The sequence below is a fragment of the Schistocerca cancellata genome, chromosome 8 (genome assembly GCF_023864275.1).
Source record: "Schistocerca cancellata isolate TAMUIC-IGC-003103 chromosome 8, iqSchCanc2.1, whole genome shotgun sequence".
NCBI classification, from domain to species: Eukaryota; Metazoa; Arthropoda; class Insecta; order Orthoptera; family Acrididae; genus Schistocerca; species Schistocerca cancellata.
In genome coordinates, this window is record NC_064633.1 from 585,435,067 (window position 1) to 585,454,668 (window position 19,602).

At 42.6% G+C, this 19,602-nt stretch overlaps 1 protein-coding gene across 2 annotated transcripts in view; it reads right to left on the reverse strand.

Moving 5' to 3' along the window:
• The window catches only part of LOC126095222 (phosphoribosylformylglycinamidine synthase), a 202,346-nt gene that overhangs the window by 58,771 nt on the left and 123,973 nt on the right, over nt 1–19,602 (reverse strand). For both annotated transcript variants that reach the window (XM_049909959.1, XM_049909960.1), the window contains 4 exons: nt 9,992–10,228; nt 8,168–8,293; nt 3,891–4,071; nt 633–878 (listed from right to left, as the gene is read on the reverse strand). In XM_049909959.1, the coding sequence (XP_049765916.1) occupies nt 633–878; nt 3,891–4,071; nt 8,168–8,293; nt 9,992–10,228 (790 nt within the window). The remainder of the gene's footprint in view (nt 1–632; nt 879–3,890; nt 4,072–8,167; nt 8,294–9,991; nt 10,229–19,602) is intronic.

Here is a 19,602-nt window from a genome sequence, read left to right on the forward strand (position 1 = left end):
AAAAGCTGTTGCGTGAAGCTCTTGTGACTGTGGATGCAGCCTCATGGAGAAAAAAAGTAGAGCACGTCGAGAAGCTTATACGAGCAGCACAGACAATAGAAGGCATTATCAGTGGCCATGAACAATTAATGATTTGCCTTGCTGATGACGACGATTTTGGCGATGAATCGGACAACAGTGACGATGGCGAGCTGGATGGAATTGCGCCATTATCGCTGTAAATTGGTGATTGAAAAATTACTATAATTGGTTATTTATTGCAATCTCGGTTATTATTTATTTTGTAAACTACGTACATTATTGATTTTAAAGTACCAGTCGTCAGATGCTTGTTTTTTTTTTTTTGTATTTCTTTGCTCCATTAACAAAAGGGTGCGCATTGTTATGCTTTTACATGCATTATTATACGGTTGCTTACTTCCTGTCATTGTAGTACAACTAAAAACGAGTTTTTATATACACTGTAATTGCTCAATCGCTTGCATTTACGAGACGGGACGGAAAACTGTATCATCTGCTGTGTGTATAGAGGCTGCTGTTGCAACATCGCTATTACAGTATAGCCAACCTAACTAGACAAAAAGCGAACTGTGAAGTGCAATGTTTCGCCGGCGGGGGTATACAAAACTCACCTTTTATGAGCTTCTGTGTGACTCCAAAAGCTTTCTTCAACAGAGAAGGTTGTTCAAGGTCAGGGCAGCTGTCGCCCAGCTGCCTGAAGCACTGTGCGAGTGCTGAACCTCCTAGGCGATTGCACCCGCCTGACAGATCGATGTGGAACAGCAGTCCTGAACGACCCACAGATGGGCTCTTCAGGTCGGGAGTCACAACTTGCCTCACGTCCGGACACGGTGCATATGCTGAGACTACCAGAGTGCCTACAAAATGAACAGAAGTGAATAAGTACAAGGAAGAAAAAAGTGTGGATACATTGGGAGTCAGGGGGTGAGTGAGAGGAACACAATAATCCAGTATAACAAAGGAAAAAATGTTGCAGACGTGGTATGCATTTCCTATACAATGGTGTAAAGATATTACTGCTGCAGCATTGCCAGGGGCTATTCCTCAGTGGAAGGGTGCATGCGGCGTAATGGGGCCAACTGAGCAGCTACTTGGCTCCAGAGTCTGTGAAACCAACAACGGGCTGCAGAGGGGTTTGCTGATCCTATGGCCCCTCTGCACTGCAGTCAGATGACGACAATGTGGTGGTCCGTCGGTGTATGTATGTATATGTGTGTGAGTGTGTGTGTGTGTGTGTGTGTGTGTGTGGGGGGGGGGGGGTGATTGCACTCACTTGACAAAAAAAAGCACCCATAAAAAGCCAAGGAAGTGAAATGATATTTCAAATGCTAAAAGGTTTTGTGGTTTTAATTTCAGTGATAACAAAATCAGATCCACAGAAAAACAAAATTGGCAGCACAAGCACACTGGTTGCCCCCTGTCAGTATCGTGTTGCACCCCGTCATCCCTGGAATGATGCACTAATCAGTTGGAAATGGTGCTGATCATGCTGTACAGTCAATGTATCCTCTCTTGAGGTACACTGACCCCTGAATCTCGAGAACTGGATGAGGCTGACATCTGAGCAGGTCTCACACAAGTTCTATTGGAGACAGACCAGTGGCTCCGGCTGGCTGAGGGAGTTTCTCTACATCATGCTGACAGTACACTGAGACACATGCTGAATCAGGATGAAGTTGGTGCTGTCAAAAGCTGGTGTCAGGGTGTAGTCTTATGAGAGGCAACATCGGAGAACATATGTGACATGCCACTGTGAAAATATAGCACAAAGGATAGCTGCTACTCACCATATGGCAAAGATGCTGAGTCACAGAAAGATACAACAAAAAGACTGTCAGAAAGCCAACTTTCTCACAGTCTTATTGCTGTGCCTTTCTGCAACTCAGCAGCTCTGCTTTATGGTGAGTAGCAACTATCCTTTTTGTTATATTGTTACACACCACTGAGCTGTAAGAGTTCCCTGAATCACCACCAGAGGTAGTTTGAAGCCGTGCACAGCAGTGCCCTAAAATGTAACAGCAGTGTGTCTCTCCAAAACACTGTCAGAACACATCCTCTTCCCTCAGTGCTGCCAATCTCACAGACCAGTGAATTGCAGAGTCGACAGTCAATGCTGAAAGTGGTGCACTGTTACTCATCAGCAGTCATCAGCGTGGTATTGTCAACAGCAGCCTACTGATGGGACAAAGGTTCTGTAGCTTTTGCTTGTCTCTTACGGACGCTGAGTTATGATGTGTGGTGTTGTTGTGACTTCATCACTTTTGCCCTGATTGCAGGTGCACATGTGAAGGGCCAACAATAAGCTGCCTCTGCAGTAAAGCATTCCTCCCTCAGTGTGATCAGACTTGGTCAACCAGAACCTTGCCGATGTATGTGATTTCCTTCATGTTTTCATTCAGTCCAACACTAGCTCACAGCCACAGCTGAACACCCCTTGTGCCTGGATATCACACTGTACGACCAACTGACCACATGCAGATCCAACTCTAGCATCATTCTCTCGTGTGAGAAACTGCCATTTTATGTAGTCTTCATGAATGTCCATTGTATAACTTGTCACTCATCACAATGTGGTCATGCGGTGATGGCACTAACGACCTGTGGTTGTTATTTTAAGTGTCATAGCTCCCTGCAACTCATTTACATATCTAGTCATGTCATATACAACTACAAAACTGCACATACATCAGATCGCTTAACTTTTTTTCAGCAGCATATGCACAGTCTCTCCCATGTTTTCTCGGCAAGATCGATTAATAGTGTATTTCCTAGTGTTCAACTGAGTTGTTGTTCCCCTTTTATGCACTTACAGCAGCTGAAGGTGATGACTACGTTGTTCATTGAAATACTGTGGATAAAATGCAAACAATAATCTGCCTAAACTCCAAGGAATACACCATTAGTCCACCAGTCTCCCGTGAAATCAGACGAACCCAGGGAACCTCGGGTGGTGGTTGAGTGCCTCCTGACAAATGCTGGGTCAGTTCTTACCACCCAGTAGGCAGCCAAAGGATGGTACTTGTGGTTTTATACACATTTCAGAGATTCCTGCATTTAGAGAGGTGGCAGCACAAAACCAAATGAGCAACTGAAAAATATGCAACGTAATGGGTAATGCCCCATGGTTTTGGGTCACTGCAGGTTTGCAGCCTCCTAATAACCAGCAAGGAGCAACATTATGTTACACACTTTATTGAAAAACACGGAGGAAACCCTGATGAAGCTGACGGAAAGAGTGCCTCAGATATGCAGAGCAGGGATTAAAGCCAAAGGAGGCTACTTTGAGGAGAGTAAAAGTTGTAAATAACCCAATGAAATTAGAGAAGTAAATTCTCATTGTTGGAACGGTGTGTATTCTGAACAGCAAAAAGTATTCTGTGTGAATTGTACCTAAATATTTAGTGCAGTCTTCAGATGAGTGTGATATAATGGTCAAAATGCAGTTTCTGTATTATCTTTGGAAGTTAATTTAAAGTGAGAGCTGATATTTACCCAAAAGGCAAGAGCTGTGGCTACTTACAAGTTACATAAAAGACAAAGTAGGGATTTACATATATTTAGTGGATTTGTTCAGAAGTCTGACACTTGGTGCATAAGACTCTTCTCTGAGGCTACCAGATGACAAAGACGCAATGATGCACAACTGGGGGTGGGGGGTGGGGCAAACAGGAAATTTGAGGATCCATGACCAGAGAGTATTTAAGAAACACTGGTGAGAAAATAGGAAGCAAGTATTACTTCTACACAAGTCTCTAACAAAACAGTTGCGATTTTACAGATACATTGAAGTACTGACATCCACAGATAATGAATTAATTAAAATATTTTAGAAGTTAATATTCACATAAGAAAAGGCTGAACTCACGCACCTGGTGCCTTGACAGTGGAGCCGGAGACCCTGGCGGCCATGCTAAGGGAGTCTTTGCCGCCATCGACGGCGACGCCGAGCTCCGCCATCACACGGCACATGGCAACACACGCGTCGTGCAGTGCTGCACCCTCTCCGGGCAGCTTCGCGGCCCACATCCAGTTCCCACTGCACTTCACGTCCTGGCAGACACACACACTGAGGGAGAAATGACATTAAACTGCCCTCATTAGGGTTTCTTTTCAAAGTGTTGGAGCCTTCAATGACCTTATGGCATAACTCATTTAATGTGGACACAAAGAACTGAACGACGTACATAAAACAAACCTTATTCCTTTTCCTATTTCTATACAAAAGGCTCATCTCTGTACAACTGTACTGAGAAAAATATTAATGTAAGCAAAAGTTAAATGTATCAGTCATTCTACAATATACTTTTAGACTATGATGCAAGTCAATGGAAAACTGTAAGCCCAAGCTGTGTGATGGAAAATGCTAACCTCCTTTCGTCCTGTTCGGCTAAACATCTCCTTTATTATGGGAGGATACTGACTCAGTACAGGCAAATAGGAACACACATAGAATGTGATACTGTATACGTTGGTGGTGTGTGCTAGTCCTGAGATCATCTGGAATACTGTGTGTGTGTTTGTGTGTGTGTGTGTGTGTGTGTGTGTTGGGGGGTGCTCACTCACGTTCTCGCGTGTGTACATGCTAGTTAGCTCTACAGGAACACATTTCCCAAAACATTACCATTGTTTCCTCTTGTTATGTGCTGAAAACAACTCACTACCTCAACTATTAGTGCATTACTAATTCCAATGCTCATATGTAACTAAAGTTGTTGAGGATTTATGTAAGTTTCTTGGACTTTCCTCCTACATATTTTACATTCTTTGGCTAGCATTTGCATGTTATTAAAATTTGTATTTGACAAGGGTCTGCCTGGTGCTCCCTTACAGCAGGCTTCACACTTTGTTTTAAACATCTGTGGCACTTGTGCTCTTTTATGCATTCCTTTACTGAACAAGCACACTGCACCCACCTCGTGAACACATTCCTCGAACAGGCAGTAATCGACCAAATGGAATGGCCTCCAATGTCAAATGATGAGAACTTCACTGATCTGCCTGGGACCACTTCAACTCACAATATATTGTTGCAGGAACTTCCTACACAGACTGGATGACCTTAGGTGGGCAACTGCGGTAGAGGATTGCAGGCACGTTACAATGCACGGGGTGGAGCAACACAGTAGTTGATGATATTCGTAAGCAAATTTTGATTTCAAAGATGTATACTTTCAAATAGATGACCTTTATTTTGTCATCATATGCTTTCATTTCACATTAAAGTTATATTATTTAGTTTCATAAGGCCTGTTCTTTCATTTCTTGCTCACCATGGACCAAAGCTCATAGATATTCAAGTGGTACAAATTCATTTTTGGGCAACTTATATGAGGTGTTTCTTGAGGTGTGATACAAGTATTTTGGAATCCTTTGCGGTAAAATTTATTGCAAATGGATCGCAAGTCGTTCAGCCTAAACAACCGTCATATAAACCTACACACGACTGGTCACTTCAGGTGAGAAGTACAGCCCTTATCTGTTTAGGTGGACACTAACTCCCAACCCTGAGGCACTGGTCTGTGAACTTGCAGGCTAGACTGCCACTGAGTCACCAGTTGAAATTGGAGCTTCACAGTCACATCTAGCAATAACGGCACAAATAGTGAGCTGTATGGAGAAACTGCCAGTGAAGCAAGTCCATTTTACCTTCTCTGGCAGTTCTTAGAAGCAACCCAATATGAATTCAGAAACGAGCCAATAGACATTGTTCTAGAAGAAAAATATCCTGCAGTTGGTCCTACAACAGCTGTCAGAGCAGTCTCTTCAACACGTTGAGTAAGTCCCCGGGGCGTACACACTGACTGCTCGAAGGTCTCTTCCCATTCCTTGTTGCCATTTTGCTAAGGGATGCCATAAACTGCCGTAGTTTTGAACTACTGACAGGTAACAGAGTCTTCCACTTCTGCAACTGAAGGATTTCCTCCAGTAGAGGTGTCAGTTTCAGGCAGCACTCGAGAAGATGGACAGATGCCAACACTGCCACTTGTAGCCATTTGACCCAGCAGGTTGTAACCAAGCCTTCTCCGCAGGGGGACCAGCATCAATGTAGAAGAGGTACTTTCAACATCGCAGAGACATTCTCAAGAGTCTGCCCAAATAACCTCTTGTGACAGCTTCCATTTGTTAGACATCAGTCAAACTAATTTCTGATTGTGTACAAATTACAGCCAATGTGAAACCCAAAGGAGCATTATACAGGATAATTCTGTGATGGTGTTACAAATTTTCAGGTAAAATGGAGAAGGGTAAATGTATCAATTTGAAGTATGGGTCTCTGATTTGGAAATGACGAAGGTTAAAAGAAAAAATTGATCTGTTATCTCTGACAGTAGTATATGTGTACCAGTATTATTGTTGCTAAGATTGTACGATAGGCAAATCTCAAGAGATGGTGGTCTAGAGCAAAACAAGAAAAAAAGTCCAGTAAGTATGGGCTCTAAAATGCATACCTTAAGAACTATGGGCACTTGTTCAGTGGAAGAGATGTGTTACACAACTGTTCCTATTCTTTCTGGTATGCATTGCGGCGTCCATGTGTACTATACTTTTCTTCTTACTTTGGTCCATACTACCGGCTCTGGAAGTTCCTTCCTATAATCTTAGCAACAACAGTACTGGCACATGTATTCCACAGTCAGAGGAATCAGAACAATTTTCACTTATAACTTTCGGCTCTGTCATTTCCTGACTGGGGTCCTTCTCCTCAAATTGATAATTTGTTCTTCTCCGTCATTCCTGGAAGTCTGTATCATCATGAATAGTACAGTATAAAATATTTACTGTATGCTTCATACACAGCTACATCCAACAATGGAAAGTCCAGGTTGGAACATCAACAAATATGAAAGGCTTCGATTGTCTATTATCATGCCCTGAAAAGACGGACGTCCTATCCAAGGCACTTCTCAAACCTCCTGAAGTGGTGTTCTGTCGCCCACCAAACCTCCACAACATTCTCATCCACCCCTACGCTGCTCCCAATCACAACCCCTTGCCAAAGGGATCATCTCCTTGTGTGGGGCCCTGGTCCAAGACCTGCCCAATCCACGCACCCAGCACTTCCATGTCATATACCAGCTCTACTGCAGTCATTTCACAGCTTTTTATATTGGTATGACTATCAACAAGCTGTCCACCAAGATGAACAGCCACCACCAAATGGCAGCCAAGAGGCAACTGGACCACCATGCAGCAAAGCATAACAACACTGAACATAACATGCTGGATTTCAATAGCTGTTTCACAACCCACGCCATCTGCATTCTCCCCTCCGCCACCAGCTTTTCTGGAATGCACAGGTGGGAGTTATCCTTACAACACATTCCCCATTCTCGAAATTATCCCAGCAACAACCCACTGTCCCCACACCCTCTCTCCTCCCGATTCACATCCCCTAACCCTCATCACGTGCCACTCTCTGTCAATACAGCCTCAAGTCTTTTCCCCTCTCTGCTCCTCTCCTTTTTCGATCCCTCACCCCTCCTATCCCACAGCCTCCCCACACTTCACCTAACAGCCTTGTCTTTCTGTCTTCTAGTCCCTGCATGCTCCACCGAACAGTGTTCCCCCCCAATCCCCGCCACTGGCATGCTGATATACCTCCTTATTCCCTGCCCCACTCCAGATGGCTGCTTTCATTTAACCCAACAATTGCAGTCTGGCTAAAGTGGCCGGAGATAGAAATCATTAGTGCGAGATGTGCTGGCTTATGAGAATGTGAGTGTATTTTCTTTTCTTTTCTTTTCTGACAAAGGTTTTGGCTGAAAACACAGTGTGTAATAGTCTTTTTGTTGTGCTTGTCTGCAACTCGACACATTATCTTTATAGTGAGTAACAATCTAGCCTTTTCATCATTGTTCATACTCAGCTAAACTACTCATCTGTTGCACTATAGGCTAGACATGTCTGTTTCCTCAAATACACTGTTACAGTTTTTCTTCAGAAAAAATATTTTCATAGAATGAAGGCAGATATTCCAGACCAACTTTCTATGGTGATTAGCGAATGTAAAAAATTTATTTGCTCGTGTGCAGTTAAATGTCATGGTGTGGTTGGTGCCAAAGACTTCCCACCACCCCTACAAATATGGCATCACCTATAAAACACAGATAAATAGCAACACTAGTCAAGCACAGTGATGTTTTACCTGTATGTCAGATATTCTTGCAAAAACAAGATTTGTTAGACATTCTGCAACTGTCATCCTTGCTCCAGCTGCTGCATTGACAAGTCCTTTAATCGGTTGTTCACCGATTGCTGTAGCCACGCCTTCCTGAAAAGATAGAGGGAGAGCTAAGAGTGCTAACATTAAATTATTTAGGATCAATTTTCATAAAATAAAAGCCTTTATTTTCAAATTTATGAGGAACATGAAGGATTCAATGACAGAAAATAAATAAAGACAACTAAAGCAAAGCAAACAGAAATAAAAAGAGGGATAAAACTGTGCTAACATCTACGTAGATCACATATACAGTATATAATCAAACTTGATAGACAAAAAAATTGCTCACCAAGCAGGGACAGCAGAACACAAACATATAAAGGTTAAGGAAATCTGCAAGCTTTTGGAGCCAGTGGCTCCTTCTTCTGGCAGAGCAGTTGAAGGGGAAGGAAAAGAGATGATGAAAAATGACTGATAAGGTTTAGGAAATGGAGAATTTGGAAAAGTCACCCAGAATCTGGGTCAGGAGATACTTATCCAACAGGATGGGAAGGAGAGACTGAAGGCCAACAAACCCACATAACTGAATATTATAAAAATGCAGACAATAGAAACTCTCAGGTAGGAATATCAACAATGTAGGAAAAGACGGATTGCTACCTACCATAACGAAGACATGTTAAGTTCGTCCGAGCTGCCAGTTAGGTGTGCCTGAGGCATGCTTGCTTGAGTTTATGAATGGCATGTGTTTCTCTTTTGCTGATGCAAGCTGTGGTAGAAAGCTTTCTGTAAATGTATTTGTATTGCGCCTGTTTGCAACTTAACATGTCTTCTTTATGGTAAGCAGCAATTTATCTTTTTCTACTTTGTTATTATAAAAACACATATCATAATTATTGAACTGCACACTGCTGTAAGAATTGTTGTAAGCTTAGATGGCCAACTACTGAAGTAAACAAAACAAAACATTATTTATGAAAACACTAAACAAAAAATTACTTTCTACCACTATGAAACTACTGTTGACACCTTAAGCCAGTGGATCCCAAACTGTTTGCCAAGGCTATGCTGCAAGGCACTGGAAAAGTACTCCAATGTTGTGACACATTCTGCGGCAATAATGAATAGCAAGATTATCACAGTTCCAAACGTGCAAAAATTAATGTAAGCTAGAAATGTAGGTAGCTGCACACAGTTTGATTCTGGGATTTGAGAAGTTTTGGAGAGCACGCAAACTCTTCCAGCCCATTAATTATTAAATTCAATAGACTATTTATGAATTTAATACACACATTTAATATTTTTTATCGGTCTGGCCTACTGAAGACCACAAGAAGTAACTTATGCCCCATTTCCTTTCTCCTTCCTTTCTTTCCAGATCCCTTCCCTGTGTTGTTCTCTTCTTTCTTCCGTCTATATTGCGCCTGTCTTTTTCTTTGTTTTCTCATGGAAGCCACCGACACTTGTTACTTTTGCTCTGAACTTTGTGCTTTCTCCTATTTCTTTCACTGTTATTTCCATTTTCCTCGCGTCTGCTTTACCTTCTCTGATCCACGTCATTGATGTTTCTGGGTTTTCAGCCCTCCTTCGCAACTATCATATATGCTACATAGACCTGCTTTTGAAGCTGTCACTTGTAGGAGATTTATCTGCATTAAACTAACTGAACGGCATCAACTGTTCACTTCAACTCTGAGGGCCACAGTAATACCCCAACGTACTGATGCAACAGGGAACAAAAGTAGTTTGGGAACCACAGCCATAGCCAATTACCTCTCATCGGATACAGTGGCATAGCTTCCTTACCACTCCGAAGATAGAAAGGGCGGTGACAGCAACATCAGCGGCTGGCGTGTGCAGCGGGCCAACGCACTGCTGGCGTGCGATCAGCCCTGTGACGCAGCGGTCCACCTTGTTGGTGAGGTATCGCTTGCTGGCCACTGCAGGCAGCCTCAGCACACGCTCCAGTGCCATCAGCACCGACAGGCTGGCAGGCAGCGACAGACTCTTGGGGATGCCCGGCTGCCGCTGTAGGTGGAACACCTGGCGAACGGGATAGGGTATATAGACTGCACGCTAAAATAAGATTTATGGTAAATCTGAAATGGAACACAAGATCAGTTATTTTGATTTGACTATTTCAAAAGTTGACAAACTTTCATTTGTGATTTATAGAAAACTGACATCCACAGGCATTATCATAAATGCACATTCTCATCACCCAACCCAACATAAGCACAGCTTTTTGTATACAAAGTGCTAATGGTTGGCATTATTGCAGCTGACTGCAGCCATGTCGAAGAGATCGCAGGGTCAGGTGACCTCTTTGACATGTGATCAGGGGAGTGAAGAGTAACAGACAGGCAATGAACAGAGGTGGATATTCCGTCTGGCGGACAGAACTGGATTTACAGGTCGCTATACGGAAATGGTGCCGAGGGCAGTCTGTTAGCTCTCGGGGAACGACACATGATTTCTACACAGTCAGACATTACCGTGTTCAGCTGGACTGTGATAACAGGCTCCTGGTTAATATATTGTCATGTAGAAGAAGGTGTAATTAGATTAATGATGAACACTAACTTCACTTAACGAAGGTTTATTCAGCACTTGCACATACAAGAGCGCTGAGTGAACCGCCTCCGGCCAGAACACATACAGCTACAGAACATTTCAGTGCAATGATTCTTGACATTTGTGGATACTTCTAGAATGCACTCGAACTGAATATAGAAACTAGAATTGTACAGTCCAGGTGAGTTTTGAACTCACGACCCTCCATGCAACAGTTTAGTATCATAACCAATACACCACGGAGCTACTCAGCTTCTTCTGCGACAATATGGTGGCACTGTGGTGAAATTCGAGTGCTGCCTGAGTGGGAGAAGTTATCGTCAGATACATATTACGATGTACATCTGAGTGTGCCTGTGCACATGTGCCCACTAGGAAGCTACAGCAACACTTGCTGCTGCCCCAGCACAGCACTGCTTGTCAAATGTCCGCAGGCCATCCACTGGCATGCAGTCATCAAGCCTGGTTCTTAAAGCGGTGTGCCAAAAAGTATTTGTCACACAAACACACTTGGGAAGTAAGTGTGACAAATATGTGGCAGGGGATGGACTAAGGATGGTATTGTGTATCAAAACCAACCAATAGTCAGTAAGCAAAATGAACAAAAGTGCAACTATACATTAAAACAATGGAAAATTCATATGACTCTGTAGACATTCCTGGCATATTGACAGACCAAACTCTTGTCGGATCTTCAGCTGGATCAAACTGTCATCCACCCTCAATATTTCCATGGTCCACATGGCCACCATCATCAGCTGAGAAAAGCTAAACTGTTTCAAACCATGAATGACAGAACCTTTATACCCAGCGAAAATACAAAAGCACAAGCACTGAGGTAATACACAAGTGCTCAATCGTTGCCGCTGCCCCTGGCGCAAGAAGAGTTGCTGCGCCTCCAATAGTGAATACTTACGTAAAATGATATATCGTTAAAAATTAAAACCCATAGCTGGCCAATGCAGATGCAAATTGTTTCTTCATAGCATATGAAACAGGATTCCAAGTTTTAATTAGTGGGTATCCATCATCACGGTTAATAATACTAGCTGCTGTCTGATTTCGACAGATTCTTTTAAAACACAATCCCAATAGTGAGAGGCATTTGTAACAACTTGTCTGATCAGCACATCTGCCATTGATGGTAGGAATAGTATGGCCAGTATAATTTTACTGCACTCACATGGTATTTTGTAAACACCAGTCTTAGCTGGCAGATGTGATACATCTGATTTCACATCTCTTCAAAACCCTTCCTGTCTTGGCAGACACATTCCCAGCATACAGAAGGAAAGCCACAGAACTAAAAATGTCTTAAGCTGGTTTAGGTAGTGGTCCTAACTCAAATACATGTCAAATCTCTCTGCCCGTATAGCCGTTAAGATTAAGCACATCCTTACAATGTTGCAGCTCTTGTGATACATTCTCAGCATCCGAGTCAGCATGTGCTCTTTTGACCAAGATCTGTAGGACTCTAGTACGTTGAAATGGTGGATGACAGCTGGTAGCATGTAAATACCTATCAGTATGTGTCGATTTCCTATTAACTTCATATCCAAGAGTTCTGTCATCTTTTTTATAAACCAGTACATCCAAAGAGGGTAACTTCCCCTTCTTTTCAATCTCCAGCGTGAACCTGATGTTAGGATGAATACAATTAAAATGGTTCAATAATCGGTACAAAGAATCTATTCCATGGGGCCAAACAAGAAACATACCGTCAACAAACCTCAAAAAACAAGTAGGCTTCAAAAAAGATGTTTCAGGGCCATATTCTCAAAGTCCTCCATAAAAAGATTAACGACTATGGGGGATATAGGACTTCCCATACCCACACCATCAGTCTGTTCAAAATATTTGTCATTGAATAAAAAATAGGTGTACATCAATATGTAGCAGTAGAGCTTTATCATTTGCAAATCTAGTTTCTCATTACTTAAAATCAATGGCTCTTCAAGCGGAATCCGAGTAAAAAGAGACATCACGTCAAAAGTGACAAGTAAATCAGAGGGACTGAGACGAAGTGATTTTAAGCGCTGAATAAAATCCACAGAACTGGAAATATGATGACCACATTTACACACATGAGGGCTGACAACAGACCGTAAACATTTTGCCAAGTTTTAATCTCCAAGGCCAATTATGTGAATAAGATGTAAGACTTTCTTAAGGGCCCATCGCATTATATATTATGGAAGGATTCCACAGATCACATGAAATGGACAATGACTTCACTTCTGAAGAAGAGCACATTATCTGAGGCCACTATTAAAAAACTTAATCCTGGTGTGGCCATTCCACCTACAGCGGATTATACGGATTGCCAAAGGTACATAAAGGTGGGGTCCTGTCGCGCCCAATTATTAGTAATTTGGGTGTGTCGATTTACAACTTGGGAAAATATTTAGCATCTGCCCTCAGCCTTCACGTGGGTAAATGTGAACACCACATTTCCAATTCCATGGATTTTATTCTGCATTTAGAGCTGCTTTGTCTTGGTTCCTCTGATTTACTTGCCAGTTTCGATGTGGTGTCTCATTTTACTCAGGCTCCTCTTGAAGAATCATTGATTTTAATGAAAAACTATATACAGAAATGTTGAGATCCTGCTGTCATGTACTGACGTACGTCTATTTTTTACTCAACGACAGATATTTTGAACAGACTGATGGTGTGGCTATGGTGAGTCCTTTATCCCCCATAGTAGCTAATCTTTTTATGGAGGACTTTGAGAATATGGCCCTGAAGCCTATTTATTTTCTGAGGTATGTTGATGATACGTTTTTTTTGTTTGGCCACATGGCATAGATTCATTGTAGCAGTTATTGGACCATTTTAATTGTATACATCCTAACATCAGATTCACGATGGAGACTGAAAATGAGGGAAAGTTACCCTTTTTGGATGTACTGGTTTATAAAAAAGGATGATGAAACTCTTGGATACAGAGTTAATAGGAAAGCGACACACACTGATAAGTATTTACATGCTACCACCTGTCATCCACCATTTCAGCATACAAGAGTCCTACCAACTCTGGTCAAAAGAGTATATATGCTATCTCAGATGCTGAGAATGTACCAGTCACCACCGTAGTGATTATTACGACCTGACAAATCTGTAGCGGCTGAGCACCGTCTTACAGAGGGATGTAGGATGTTATACGACGACAGACAAATGGATGCAAATGCCTTGCATTTCTGGGATTGTGTTTTAAAAGAATTTATCGAAATCAAGACTAACAGATAATATCATTAACCATGATAATTGATACCCACTAAATAAAACTTAGAATCCTATTTTATCAGATATGAAGAAACAATGGAATCTGAATTGGCCAGCTACAAGTATTAACTTTTAACAATATATCGTTTTTTGAAAGTATTCACCATTGGAGGCACTGCAACTCTTCTTGCGCCAGGGGCAGCAGCAACACTCGAGTGCTTGCATATTATCTCAGCTTATGTGCTTTTGTATTTTCGCTGCATATAAAGGTTCTGTCACTCACGGTCTGAGTCAGTTATCGGCAAGAGTAACTTAGTTTTTCTCTCCTGATGATGGTGACAAGCTTTCTATGGAAATAATGTGTGCAGACGACAGCTTGATCTGGCTGAAGACCTGACAAGAATTTGATGGAAAATCCAGGATGGACTATGACAATTTTATGAAAAGAATAGTTGCTACTCAGCATATAGCGGAGATGATGAGTCGCAGATACGTACAACAAAAGGACTGTCAGAAAGTAAGCTTTTTGGCCAACAAGGCCTTCATTGCAAATAGATAAAACACACACACACACACACACACACACACACACACACACACACACAATCAAAGTCTCTGGCTGCTGAGGCCAGACTGCGAGCAGCAGCGCATGACGGGAGAAGCAACCAGGTGCTGAGGGCAAGAAGGAGGCCAGGGTGGGGAGGGGGAGGATAGCAGGGTAGGGGTGGGGGACAGTAAAGTGCTGCTTGTGGGAGCATACAGGGATGAGGCAGAGAGAGGGTAGAGCAGCTAGGTGTAGTCTGGAGGTTAGACAGAGGTGAAGGTGGGGAGGAGAGGGGGGGGGGGGGGAGTGGAAAAGGAGAGAAGTAAAAAAGACTGTGGGTGCATTGGTGGAATAGAGGGTTGTTTAGTGCTGGAAAGGGAACAGGGAGAGGGCTAGATGGGTAAAAACAATGACTAACAAAGATTCAGGCCAGGAGCATTATGAGAACGTAGGATATATTGCAATGAGATTTCCCACCTGAGCAGTTCAGAAAAGATGGTGCTGATGGGAAGGATCCAGATGGCACAGGCTGTGAAGCAGTCATTGATATGAAGAATGCTGTGTTCGGTGGTGTGTTCAGCAACTGGATGGTCCAGCTGTTTCTTGGCCACAGTATGTCAGTGGCCATTCATGTAGACAGATTGTTGGTCGTCACGCCCCATGTATAATGCAGCACAGTGGTTGCAGCTTAACTTGTATATTATTTGACTAGTTACACAAGTAGATGTGCCTTTGTAGGGATAGCTGATGCTTGTGATCAAACTGGAGTATGTGGTGGTAGGAGGATGTAGGGGGCAGGCCTTGCAGCTAGGTCTATTACAGCCTTGAGGCAAGGGCTTGGGAGCAGGGCCTCTGAAGGGATGGAAGAGGATATTGTGTAGGATCATTGGGTGGCAGAATACCACAGTGAACAGGGTGGGAAGGACAGTGTGTAAAAATTCCTTGTTTAAGGGCGCAACGAGAGGTAGTTGAAAACCTGGCGGAGAATGTGATTCAGTTGCTCCAGTTCTGGGTGGTACTGAGCCATGAGGGGAATGCAACTATGTGGCTGGACGGTGGGACTTTGGAAGGTGGTGGGTGACTGGAGAGATAAGGCACAGGAGATCTGTTGTTTTACAATGCTGGGAGGTTAATTACGGTCTGTGAAGGCCTCAATGAGACCCTTGGTATATTTCGAGAAGGACCACTTGTCACTACAGATGTGACGGCCATGGATGGTTAGGCTATATGTAAGTGACTTCTTGATGTGGAATGGGTAGCAGCTGTCAAGTGGAGGAATTGGTGGTGGTTAGTAGGTTTGATATGGCCGGAGGTACTGGTGTAGCCATCTTTGAGGTGGAAGTCAACATCGAAGAAGGTGGCATGTTGGGTTGAGTAGGACTAGGTGCAGGTGGGGGAGAAGCTGTTGAGATTCTGGAGGAATGTGGATTGGGTGTCCTCACCCTCAATCCAGATCATGAAGATGTCATCAATGAATCTTAACAAGGTGAGGGGTTTGGGATATTGTTTGTTTAGGAAGGATTCCTCTAGATGCCCCATGAATCGGTTGGCATAGGATGGTGCCACTTGGGTGCCCTTATCCATACCCTGGATTTATTTGTAGGTGATGCATTTAACGGAGAAGTGATTGTGAGTGAGGATATACTTGATCATTGCAACTAGGAAAGAGGTTGTTGGTTTGGAATCCACCATGCTTTGGGAAAGGTAGAGTTCAATAGTGATAAGGCCATGAGCATCAGGGATGTTAGAGTAAAGTGAGATGGCATCAATAATGATGAGCAGGGTACCATGTGGTAAAGGAACAGGAACTGTGCAGAGTCAGTGGAGGAAATGGTTGGTATCTTTTACATAGGAGGGTAGGTTGCGGGTAATAGGCCGAAGGTGTTGGTCTATGAAAGCACAGTAAACAGCCACAATGGAACATCCATAACCAGCCACAATGTGACATCCTGGGTTGCTGGGTTTATGGACTTTAGGAAGCATGAAGAAGGTAGGAGTGCAGGGAATAGTAGGGGTGAGGAGAGGGATGGATGCTGGGGAGAGGTTCTGGGATGGGACTAAGGATTTGAGGAGAGACTGGAGAACCTGCTGGATTTCTGGAACGAGGTACTATGGCAGGGTTTGTATGTAGATTAATCTGACAGCTGGCAGAGTACTTCTGCCAGGTAATCCTTGCAGTTCAGAACAACAGTGGTGGCGCCTTTGTCTGCAGATAAGATTATAAGGTCAGGATCAGTGTTTAGGTGGTGAATTGCAGTTCTTTCTGGGGATGTAATGTTATTTTGCATGGAGAACAATGGTGATGGGGGGGGGGGGGGGGGCAGTGGTGGTAGATCATGTCTGGATGGAGAAATGAACTGAGTCATGTAGGGTTCAACATTGGTCTCTGGTTCAGTCTGACTGGTAGGGTTGGTGGCAAGAGGCAAGAAAGTGTTTCCACCGTAGGGGTTGGGAGAAGGAGAGAAGATCTTTAACAAGTCCTGCATGACTGAATTTGGGAGTGGGGCAAATGGTGAAGCCTTTGGAAGGGACTGATACTTCTGCAGGGCCAAGGCTTTTGGACGAAAGGTTCATGACAGTGTTTTGGATCTGTTTAGGTTCTGGATTCTGTATGGTGATGGATGGGAGTTTTTGAGGATGGGGTAAATGTAGTAGGTTTGCGAGGCAGGATTTATCAGCTGTGAGGGGTTGTGGTGGAGGTTTGGAAGGTTGTTGTAGAGGCGGTGGATAGTGGCAGTGCAAGCTGGGAATAGGAAGTGAACAGTGTGGACAATTTTTTGAAGTGGCATTGTGCATGTTGCTGTAGTTACTGGAGAGGAAGAGTTTCAATGTGTGATATAGGATCCACAAATTTGGAATTGCATAGCAGGAGAATTTTACGGATGGAGAGGAGATATTGCTAAGAGGTTGGGCCTGATTGATATGGTTTTGCAGAACTATATTGGTGAGGGCTACGGATTGGTGGAATCTCAACAGATGGAGGTCATTGTGGAAGGAGGTGTGGCACCTGGAGATGAAGAATTTGATGGTAAGGCCATTTGGGGGGATTCCATGTGCCAAGCAACAACACAGGAGCAGTATGTGAGACTTAGTTCTGGCTAAGGATAAGGAAACTCTTTTGTATTGACGCAGATGGAAGGAACAACGATCCATGGTGAAGGATAAAAGCGTGTAAAAATATGCAAATAACACAGAGATACATCAGAAAAAAATTCTCAAAACTACACCCAAGTACATGGGAAAAAAATCATGAAGAGGATTAAATGAATAAAGTCTGGGGAAACAAGATGAAAGCTGAGGGAGTAGGCTGATAGTGAAGGGCAAAAATCTTCTGAAATTGGTGTGAAGACACAATGGGATCAAAGAAAAAATAATTAAAAAGAAGTATATTGGTCGCTGTTCCAACTGGAAGTACGTCTGGAACATGTAAAGACAAAATAATTGCAATGGCAGTCAATACACCTGTGTCAGGCAAAACTGAACAAAAATAATGGTCAAGCTGCTTTTAAAACAACCAATAATCCGAAATCGAAGTTACATCATCATACTACACTTAGGGGAGATAAGTTCTCAGCAACTGAAGTGTATAAAATTATATGTCAATACTGCAAAAAACAATATGTAGGGCAAATCAGTAGGTCGTTTGAGATTTGTTTCAACTAATGTATGTACGAGACCAGTAAGTCAGTGCAGGCCTTATTCTTAGTTAAGATAAACAGAGTATTATCAATAAGTATGAAGGGAGATGCTTCAAAACCTTTGAGGAATTAGAAATTTATGTCACTAAACAGAAAGACCTAGATAAATTGTTACTTGACCACAATGAGTTCACAAGTAGTGCACATTTTTATACTTAGATGATATTTTACACACACACACACACACACACACACACACACACACCATTCCACCTATCACCTGGAGCTACATATAAACATCAATGGTCAATGCCAGACTTATCCCGTTATTTTGCTAGAAATAAATGTGATTGTGCCAGATAATAAATTATTTTCAAGAGAGAGAGATGCAGATAGGATGTCACAGATGAAGCACCAGCTGAGGTCAGGGAACACTACAGCAGGAAAATGGTCTGTCCTCCTTGGAGGAACCTGTGGTGCCCCACCTTCAAGACGTAGCAATATCGCGTTACATAGAAGAACTGCGTAGAATTGAGCGAGAAAAACCAGTGAGATGAAAAACAAATGAAAAATATTTATTAATCACTGATTGTGAAGCTCTGAATATTAATTTTACATGTGTTTTGAGGGTGACCGACTGACGACAACATCTTAATGGTCCATGCTCTTTCGACAGTCTTTCTTTTATGCCGATCTGCCACTTAGCACCTCTGTTATATGCTGAGTAGAAACTACTGTATTTACTCGAATCCAAGCCGCACTTTTTTTCCGGTTTTTGTAATCCAAAAAACCACCTGCAGCTTAGAATCGAGTGCAAAGCAAGCGGAAGTTCTGAAAAATGTTGGTGGGTGCCGCCACAACTAACTTCTTCCGTCAAATATATGTAGCGCTACACAGGCATGCTTTGTAGGTACAAAGATAAATACTGGCAGCAAATCCTCTGCGTCAGTAAAAAAAAAAAAGGAACTTCTATGAATTATGAATCACATGCAGTATTCTCTTCACCATAAGAATAATACGAATATAAACATTTTGCCATGTATTGTTTCGTGTTTGCTGCTATCTCATTTAAATCCTGTCTGCCTAATAAACTATGAAACTAGAGTGAGACAACAGCAAACGCGGAAGAATATACATATCATGTCATGTTTATATTCGTATTATTCTTATACCTAATAGTGATACAGTCAGAAATGAAGCACAGCAATTGACTAGATTTTTAAATCTAAGATGACTCTAATTTCTGTGCAGAATGTAATGTACTAAAGAGGCGCCTGCAAAGATTTTCAAATGGAAAAAATTTTTCGCTAAACTCTCGTTCAGAACATATTCTATCATATGCAGTGTATTATTTGGTTCTTGTTGATCATTATCAAAGAGAGCAGCAGTGTAAGTAACAACAAATAGCAGTCTCTTGCCATTGTTTTGCTAATGAG